We start from the raw sequence: 10,060 nt of genomic DNA, 5'->3' as shown, positions 1-10,060 counted from the left end.
ACTTGCCACCTGTGTGAGGTGTGGCACACAACCTAAACATATAACACATGCAACAGAAGCAACAGAAATGTACAACATAAACAAAAGAGATGGAGACTGCAGGTGGGGAGGCCCTGTGACACATGACCTTACATGACCTGAGACTTGTATCTGATTTAGTCACAATTCAGTTAAAGGTTTGCACTCTTTCAGAAAAGCACTAATACAAATACAATTTCCTGTTGGTTATTTTTGGTACTTTATGGAAAATTAAATAATTCTATCACCTTATTCAGCCTCACATAGTGCTGCCTGAAAATTAAATTAACCTGCTAAACATATTATCAGTATAATAACAAATCACTTTTATTTACCAATATGTGTTTTTGGCACTGGCTTATTTAGTCTGTCATATTTGAAAACTGCTCCATGTATCACACATAACAAGTTTCATTATAGTATTACTGACATATATCATACAGGGGAAAGCTGAATGAAACAGAATGAAACAGAAACATCCAAGATCTAAAAGAAAAAAATGCAAAAGTGCAATTTTAAAATACATCCTATATTCATTCCTATAAACCATTTTGACTGTGTAATATAGATATTATATTATTAGGGCACTGATACTCTACTCCTGCCAAAAGTAAAAGTTTAAATGAACAAAGCTTTACTTTACACATCTGAAATTTTGTGCAAAAGTTCATCCTTGTACTGTAAATGTTTTGATACTCAAAACAGCACATATATACATATATGTATGTGTGTATGTGTGTGTGTATGTGTGGTACTAGGCAAAATAAAACTTGAGTCCAGTGTTGCTTGGGAATCTGTTTCTAATTCTCAATGTTGATGCACTGATGTGTATAATCCTTGATATCCTGATAAATATAAAATAAATATTCCAAGCTCTAAGTTTATCTTACTGTCATTTATATAGTTAAACTAGTTTTTTTTTTTTTGCTTGTTTTCTGGAAAAGGCAACTCTTTAAAATGCATGTAGCTATAATATTAAAGGGGAAGCTTCTGTGAAAATCATTTTATTTAAAGCAAAGAGACACAAAGATACTTGCCTGAATAAGATGGGTTTGATGGATCACATCCTGTTCCTGCACTGTCAGGATTTATTGGGATTAACTCTGTATGCACTGTATCATTATCTTATGATTATTTCTGTACAAATTATATATTACTAAACTATTGGACGAGCACATGCTAATCCTCTGTTATTCAGCAAAACTAACAGGACAGACAGAGCTGAGGAATAGTGGGAAAGCAGACTGTAAGTTATGAAAGAGAATACACAAATGTGTAAAAATACGGTAATCTCTCAAGAATGTAATGCTGAGGTACAAGCTTTTTGATACTGTAAATATCAGGAGATGAGCCATCGTAAATAATAAAAATACAATCACCTTTTCAATCACATTTTGCATGTGTTAAATCCTTAGTTCAGATAAAATGCTGTAGTATCCAAAATGCTGTAGTAAAATTCTTACAATTCAGATTTTTTTTCTGTTCTGTTTATTTTAATGTTTCATATATTGTTATTAGACTCCTTACGGTTTTTTATGCTTAGGAGATGTAATGGCAATTAAACAGGAAATGCAAGCATCTTTTAACTTTGTCTAGAATAGTAATTTCAAAATTGACTAAATTTGACCATCTATAGTCCAAACAAAGTCATTGCAGTTTTATTTAAAGTAGAAATTAAATGGAAACAAAATTCCAACTATAGGGCATTTTATTTTCATTCCCAACTTGCTGTATAAAGTTCACTAGTTAACAATATGAACAATAGAAAAACAAAAGCATGTTACAGTGTCAAAGTCAGTAGCTACTTTGCCAAAATCTGTTAGCATCTCTGGTGGCATCCTTCCTTTTTATTTACAGCTCTTCCTTCTTGTAGCTCATTTTCATCCTCATATTCATTTCCTCTGCCCTCCTTGGCATCCCTCGAGCTCTTACTTTATATTTTCCTCATTTGCATGTTTGTTTAGGTTTGCTAGCCATTTCATATCCTTGGTCTTTTTCTGTCCCAGCTCCAAGATGGTCGAATGAACTGCCACTTGCTGATGCATGAATCTGCTCATAAAATACAAAAAGAATAAGAGCTTTCACGTACCATCATGATATACTCTGTAACAGACTCTCACACACTCCCATTGTTATTCTATAGAGTGTTACCAGTATCACCTGCTCCTTCCTCCTCTAATCCTGGATGGAATATATTTCTCCTGATTCCCGTCTTCCATGTCAGATACTGTTGACAATGTGAATGTCGTTGTAGATGACTGTGTGGATTCAATGCATTTTCACTTCTGGTTTCATTACTTCCTTTGTTTTTGGATTCATACCTGAATAACAGAATAAAGTCACAGAATAATTGACCCAGCAAGGATGCAATGAGTCCTAAACGACAGAGTCAAAGGGAAGGCTGCCCAGTACACCTGCCACGTAACCACTACTACTATGGCACCCAAGGGGGATGACTCATGTATGCCCAGCCAGAGATGTCATAAACGCCAAGGGAAGAAGAACCAAGAAGACCAAGCCTGCTTCTGGCAAGAGCCTCCTGCCACCCCTGTCCTGATCGCCCAGATCTCCTTATGCCCAGAAGAGGGAGCATCCCCTTGAATTTCTTGGTGGCTAGGGGCTCCTGAATCTGGACTTCACAGGGCTGAGCACTCCCCTCTGGACCACAACCTGGGTGATCTGGTTGGCCCAGGGGGATGCCCAGGAGGTTGTTTATCTGGCTCTCTCTCTCCCCTTCCAGGTGTGAATTTGGAGGGTGATCCCTGACTAGTTCCGCCTCCCAGTTTGCTGCTGGACCCATGCCCCTTTTCCTGGCCTGGCTGCCTGATTGGCCTCCCAGTCACTGTGGTCAGTCTCAGTCTCTGAATTTGTGTCCCTTTCTGTGCAAATAAGGAGTCTGTTCTCCATCATAGTAAACAGCAAAACAAGGAGGAAAAGTGCAGCGGCTAGCTGGTTAATAAAGAAGTAACGAGGCAGTGGCTGGCAGTAGGACTCGAGTGCCAGAGATAAAACAGCAGAGCATTGTAGTAGTTGTTCAATTACACTTGATCAATGCGCAGCACTAGAAGAGTGCACCTGTGGGCTTTAAATAGGGGAGAAAAGCAAACAAGGTACAAGTCAACATAATCAATAATTGTGATTGGGAGCGTGGCAGGTGTGGTGTGTGTGAGCAGCAGTGGGAATGTCGCTTGAGCAGGTTCCCTGGCTTGCTGTGACTTAAAGCTTCATCCATATTTACGCTTAGTTTGATCAAGGAGTACATCTGCGGATTTCGCACACAACTGCGACTGCATATTGACCTAGATACCTATAACTAGTCTGCATGAGCTTAAACGTACTTGATTACAGGTATTATTTATAAAGCTTGGTTTTTATTGTTGAAAATAGGTTACATAGCTCAGTGGTTAATGCACTGGTCCAGGGGTCATGAGTTTGATCCTTGCTGAGGTCTTAATGCTTTTCATTTATATCTGCATGAAACTTTTAAAATATATATTTTAATGCATAAAATCCTTGTTGTGAAAGCAGCATTAAACCAGAATGAAGGAAAATATTGTCAGTGCTTTTTTGCATGTTTTATTTCATTATTCAAGGAATATTCAAAGGCACAATTTAAACAACTTTTTTCCCAAACTAAGTGATTGTGTGAAGTCAACTGATCAATAGAATAAAGCAGATCAAAATATATACATTGCAGTACTGCCATAATGTTATACTTTGTTTAATTTGATATTGCTCCAAAAAGGCATACACAGAAAAATATCATGCTAAAATTAAGAAGATCAAATATGCTGTAGTGGTTAATTTCTGAAAGCATAACATTTAAAATGTGCTCTTAGCACAGTGTTTGATAGTGCATAACACTCCACTTCGAGGACGAAGGGTTCCTGTGTCTTTTATATCAAAGGACTGCCCAGGCACAAGACTGAAGTCAAATCTCTGAAGAAACTTGGTGAGCACGACTTTAGCCTCCATCTAAGCAGAAATAGATTTGTGTGTTGATGGTGCCAAAGCACATCAGAGAGAGATTGTTTTTATTACATAACATGAAAAGAATATGAATGTGAGATCTCACTTGTGAGAAAGTCTGCCCAAGACAGGAGCGTGGACCAAGAGAAAATGGGTAGTAGCTGAAATATGGCCTTTGCAAAAAGAATATATTATTATATCCAATAGGCATAAGGTAAATTATTATATGAACAACAACAACAATAACAATAATAATAACAATAATAATAATAATAATAATAAGAAGAAGAAGAAGAAGAAGAAGAAGAAGAAGAAGAAGAAGAAGAAGAAGAAGAAGAAGAAGAAGAAATCATACTTGCTGGCATCTGGATGAAATCTTTCTGGATCAAACTTTAAAGGATCTTTAAAGAATTTCTCCATCCTTGATGTGATGTACGAACTGAACTACAGAGGGAGATATAGCAGTAAATATGAGCCCTTACATATACACTCATCAACAACTTTAGAAGAAACATTTATTAGAAACACCTTGGAGATGTACAGTGGGAGGCTATAGCTCATCTGTTGCCATGCACAGTTTTCTTTAGACATTCTCTGACTCTTCCCAAGTCGTCAAGAAGACCAGTATTGGCTTTATGTGGCACATGTAGGAACTCCTGCAACACTGCTGTGGCTGAGACTGAAACAACTGCTGTGTATCAACTTTTTATTAACTTTCACAAGCACGTCACAATTGTGTCAGTAACTAATGTGCTGAAGTCAGAAACTGATCATTGATGAATAGGGTAGAGCATGGCAAGTTATGTGAACATGGCAACATCAGGACTTGCTATAATGTCACTCTGTTTTGCACCATAGTGAATGTTTCAGATAATTTACTGATAAATGATATTAATATATAAAAATACAAAAAATATAAAGAAATATAAAAAGAACCAAACAAAAAATACAAGCATATACTATTACTAATACCAATATCTGTCACCAAATTCACACTCACAAGAATGGAACATCCTGCTGGGATTTTAAATCCACTGATGATAGTATCCTCATGGATCCAGCGAGATGTTCCAACTGCAGGAGGGTAGAGGCGTAGGGTTTCCTTCAAAACCTAAGCCACAAACACAAAGAATAACTAGACATCAAATAAATGCAAAGTTCTTATTGATCTCTGTAACAGGGAGCTCAAACGAGAATGTGATTCAGGTAGCAGTTATGCAAATGATGGGGATTTATTTTCCCAAAAAGTCCAGTGACAGGGGCGTGATGTCATAATCAGATACAAATAAATTAAATTCCAAGGAAAACTACCAAAGGAAAAAACAACAACCACAACAAAAAATTACACCCAAATAAAGGTAACTTAACATGCATTCCAATTATAGCAATCTATCAACTCTTGTACCTCTCCAGTGCTGCTCTTTATATATACTCTTTGCCTCTTGGACCAGACTATTCCCGGCACTTAAATCATAAAATTTATGTCTCCTCTATGGTTCACAATAAGGGATATCATTTAAAACATTTTCTCATCATCCCAAAATATCCTTATTAAAATAAATATTCAAATATCCAAACACCTAGAGCCATTAATCAAGATTTTGTCCTCCCCTGTTCTACTTGGAAAATGACCTGTTCCGATAACGTAAACCAAAGACTACAAATTCCCTCAATTCTGGGCACGACTCACAGATAGCGGTGTACTTGAGTTGGATTAAAAGTTTTTCCATTCATATGCATTGTCTGCATTATCACTCTGGCTCTACTGTTTATCACTGTGGAACGGGCAGGGGTCCTGTTACAATCCCACAGAGAAATGTGTACCTAGAATATGGTTTCTTGCATGCAGATTAAAAAACCTCCCAACTCACCTGAGTCAAGTAGGTTAGTTTACCAAGATCCTCATACAGTAGATCACGTCTTGTACCCAGCACCTCATCCACCTCCTCCTTAGTCCTAAGGATTAAAACCAAGACTGATCTATAGCTTGCCTTCTAAGAGCTACATACGTAATGAACCTCACTAAAACACGATGAAAAAGTCTATCATGTGAAAGTGGAATACCATCAAATAATTTCATAAATGTTTTGGAAACATTTAGGAATGGTAACATTATTTATTCACTTAATAACAATTCTTATTTTACCTTTTCAGTATCTCTGGGTGCCTGCCTAGCTCCATAATGGCAAAGGATAGCTGACTGGCTGTTGTTTCTTGACCTAAAAATAAAACATTTATTACCTTTTTCTCCAGTGACATTTGCAGTAGAATAAATGGATTTTTTTCATGATCCCAAATGGTTTAATTAGCATAACCAGACAATAACATACTATATGTCAAGTAGCAAGCAGTGGCAGTACTATACCTAGTTACCTAGTGTATTAGACACATTACAGTAAGCATAATACAATAAATATCAGATTACCACATACAATAAACAATACAGCAACAATAAACAATGAATAGGAACAGTGGAACAGTTAAACTAAAGTCTGTAAGAAGTGGTATATTAAGACTACACCATCAGGCTTCTGAAAACGCCAGCAAGGCTTTCTTTGACAAACTACAGACTCCACTGTTGATGTACTGATGTATTTCTACGTAACATGACTCGACATAAACAAAGAAACAGAAACAGAAAACAACTTGCCTGCAATAAAGAAAGTCACAAAATTGTCAAGCATCACTTCATGGTTTTCCTCACCATCAGCCTTAAGCTCCTCTGCAGGGAGAGAAGTTACAACAGCGCTGTATGGTAATGGCCATCACGGTCTTCAATGAATCCAAGTTTCAATGTAATTCATTATTGGCTGTATTGCTTCATAAAAAACAACAACGTGAAAGTCTTCATTCACTGTGGCCTGTTTACCAGCTGTTTTAAGGATCTTGGTTAGAATGTCTTTTGGGACATCCTCAGCATTTTCTACAGCTTTTCTCCTCTGGTTTATCCATTTGGCTCCTGTTGTCCGCAGGAGTTTGACAGCTTCTTGTATCTCTCGCACTTTCTTCCTGTTCCAGGGGGAATGCTGCAGGCAAATATCATAATTACTACTCTTCATTATCTTAATACATATCTGAATGACAGACTCTTGTGAAAAGGTTGGAAAAATAAAGAGATTGTTCTCACTCTGAAGAAAGGATCTCTGATATCTTGGATCATGCCCTGCAAACAAAGGTCTATAGCATTCGGGAACGGGGAGTCGGGATGTTTCAGTAAGTCTAAATCAACCCCGAAGGCCACCTGTGGATTAAAGAGAGAGAAAAAATGAAAAGACACAATGAAAAGAAAATACTATAAAACCTTTTTTATCTCTGTTTCGACAATTATTAAATAACTGTCATTATTAGGAGTTGGTAGAGAGCAAATAAATTAAAAACCTTGCAAATAACATCCAGCGTGACACAGTTGACCATCCGATGCATGTTGGCAATTGTGCGCTCTTCCGCTATTACCTCCAGATGTTGCATCAGACACTCAGCCCTCTCGTTGAAGGTGTCCATTAGTCCTCGGAGGTAACTGTGAAGAGTTAGAAAATGAGCCCGGGACTGCTGCATTCTGCACTCAGATGTTCCCAAACAAATGAGTGAAAGAACAGAACGCACGAACTGCTGAAGGCAGGATCCATTATTCTGCGCTGCTTGTACCAGGTGTCGTGGTCCACTGCGGTAATCAGTCCATTTCCTAAGAACCTGCAAAGAGGTCAGGAAACATGACTTATCTTCCTCTAGCATGCCCCAGAGCTGATACATACACCTGTTATTCACCACACATGCACCCACCAGTTATTCACCACATATAAACCCATCTCAGATAATTACTGTCCATCATACATGAAAAACAATAGATAGAACATCTAGATAGAATAAATACATATGTGAGCCAATCAATATTATATGAAGCATCCTACCTTAATCCAAACAAGTGGAATATGCGTTTGTAGGCAAGAGGATCTTTGGAATACTTGGGGGACATTAAAATCTCCTACAGGAACAAAACAGAGAATGTCACCGGTTTGGTTTACACCATATTTTTTTGTAAATCAAGGTGATGATGTGCTGTAAAATATACACCTTTGTAGCCTCAGGGCAGCTAACCACTAATGACACAGTATGAAAAGTGTTAATTCTATATACTGGACCATATTTTTCAGTCCTGTAAAATATGAAAAATAAGCACAAATTACAAGGTGACTTTACAGAAATTAATTCATAGCAAGAGGTAGCATTGCTGCACACACACTCACACAAACACAGAAGCTCAATTTTCAATCAAATAAGCACAGTGTGCGTGCGTGTGTGTGTGTGTGTGTGTGTGTGTGTGTGTGTGTGTGTGTGTGTGTTTATGATTATTATGAAGTTGAATACAGACTTTACCATTCGAGGAATCTGTCATGTATAACACGATCAGAGTTCATTTCTCTCCGGAATGTTGGTATATGGCCAAGGAGAAAACTGTCAAAAGATGCATTTTAATAGCCTGTTAACCTTGGCTTTTTTTGGAAGGGTGACAACAACTTTAACTGATCCTGACAAATGGACAAAGAATATGAACTAATTATAGGAACAGATATTATTAGATTCCATCATGAACTACAAGCAGAGGTGGGTAGGGTAGCCAAAACTGTACTCAAGTATAAGTACTGTATTGCTTAAATAGAAGTAAGAAAGTAGCTGATAAAAGGTCTACTCAAGTGGATAGATAGATAGATAGATAGATAGATAGATAGATAGATAGATAGATAGATAGATAGATAGATAGATAGATAGATAGATAGATAGATAGATAGATAGATAGATAGATAGATAGATAGAGATAAAGAGAGAGCTAGATAGAGATTTATTTATTTCTTAACCTACCTACCTACCTACCCTGTGTGCAGCAATAGTCTGCCAACCCAGAGGAGCTTCACTTTCCTTGCTACCGATTTTCTAACCCTGCTATACATAGTGATATGAGAGTGTAATCGGTTCTAAACGATTTGTTCTAAGTACACAGCTAAAAGCAATTTGGTTGATCACGTCTGCTAAATTCCATACATGTAGGTTTGGATTCCATTTCTGGCAATATTCCGAGCTCTTGCACAAGGTCACTTACTAGAATTGTTACTTATCGTTATATTTACATTGCACTTAGGCGACCGAACAGTCAGACCGCCTGGCTAGTTAGATATCTTACGTTATCTAGCTAACAGCTGCGCCTGCATGTGGTCGAAAGAAGTATACATATATAAAACCAACAACAAACCTTCATTTTTATAGCCTTGAAACCTTTGTAATCTGGAATATATGCCTCAAAATGGTGCGTGCATTCCTGCACGCCATGAGTTCACAAGTGCTTTTTCTGATGGTTGTAGTTTATAGCTACGTAGCTATCTAGCCATTTTAAATATCTGAATATTATTGATATCGGACCAGACTTTACTTTCATATTAATAATGCACATTAGGAGAGAGCACCGATTTCACACCCACGTATGAGTCCCACGCTGGAAATGTGCCTGTTCATTAGGTCGGTATACTGTCCAGTTGTGTAACTTATTGAAGTAAAGCGATGGCATTCAGTGATCATCTTTAGGGATTTCACAACCCAAAATGTAAAAATAATTCTAAAATGTAACGGAAGGAACGTTGGAGGAAAAGTACACTTTTGACTTCGCAAATGTTCTCGAGTAAGAGTATAAAGCACCCTCTTTTAAAACAACTTTTAAAAGCACAATTTGTTCAAAAGGGTACTCAAGTAAATGTAACGGAGCAAATGTTATTACCCACCTCTGACTATAAGTAACAAGAGAATAGGGATTCTTACTTGTCCCTTGGCGGTCCAGGTATATGATCATATTTCTGATGAATATGCCACACATAAAGACAGTATCCAACAAAAGCAATAAAAACTGCGCAAAGCAGGTAAAAAGTTAGATAGGTCGTCCATTCTGCAACTATCTGATAGAGCGCCATGATCGACGTGGAATGATCGCCACAAGAATCTACGACAACCTATTTGCGTTATTTACTGAGGTAAAGGGTATCGTTACGTTGTTGTTACATGCAACTTGTCGAAAGCGCCTGTACTTCCG

The 10,060-nt window shown here is 37.5% G+C and overlaps 1 protein-coding gene across 2 annotated transcripts; it reads right to left on the bottom strand.

The window, feature by feature from the left end:
• Window positions 1-3,571: 3,571 nt before the first annotated feature.
• LOC118242301 (cholesterol 24-hydroxylase-like) lies at window positions 3,572-10,060 on the bottom strand. 2 transcript variants are annotated; one of them, XM_035532405.2, is made up of 15 exons: window positions 9,793-10,060; window positions 8,362-8,439; window positions 8,059-8,140; window positions 7,896-7,969; window positions 7,591-7,677; window positions 7,366-7,504; window positions 7,115-7,228; window positions 6,857-7,013; window positions 6,638-6,709; window positions 6,134-6,206; window positions 5,859-5,943; window positions 4,988-5,098; window positions 4,343-4,431; window positions 4,094-4,160; window positions 3,572-3,993 (listed from the first exon to the last, which is right to left on the bottom strand). In XM_035532405.2, the coding sequence occupies exons 1-15, from the start codon at window positions 9,939-9,941 to the stop codon at window positions 3,841-3,843; spliced, it is 1,530 nt and encodes a 509-aa protein (XP_035388298.2). In that variant the 5' UTR covers window positions 9,942-10,060; the 3' UTR covers window positions 3,572-3,840. The 2 variants fall into 2 exon arrangements, with proteins under 2 accessions (XP_035388298.2, XP_081555327.1); XM_081699201.1 differs by having other exon boundaries at window positions 9,756-9,818.

This window comes from Electrophorus electricus, chromosome 16, assembly GCF_041902795.1.
Source record: "Electrophorus electricus isolate QZ-2024a chromosome 16, ASM4190279v1, whole genome shotgun sequence".
NCBI classification, from domain to species: Eukaryota; Metazoa; Chordata; class Actinopteri; order Gymnotiformes; family Gymnotidae; genus Electrophorus; species Electrophorus electricus.
The sequence above is the reverse complement of the archived record's forward strand: the minus strand, read 5'-3'. Positions and strand labels throughout refer to the sequence as shown.

Excerpts from the sequence above, each read along its gene's own strand:
- LOC118242301 (XM_035532405.2), bottom strand. The coding sequence starts at position 9,941 with ATGGCGCTCTATCAGATAGTTGCAGAATGGACGACCTATCTAACTTTT. Across the intron at positions 8,440-9,792 it reads CCTGGACCGCCAAGGGACAA|TTTTCTCCTTGGCCATATAC; the intron begins GTAAGAATCCCT and ends ATCTTTTGACAG. Across the intron at positions 6,207-6,637 it reads TGTGACTTTCTTTATTGCAG|GTCAAGAAACAACAGCCAGT; the intron begins GCAAGTTGTTTT and ends TTTTATTTTTAG.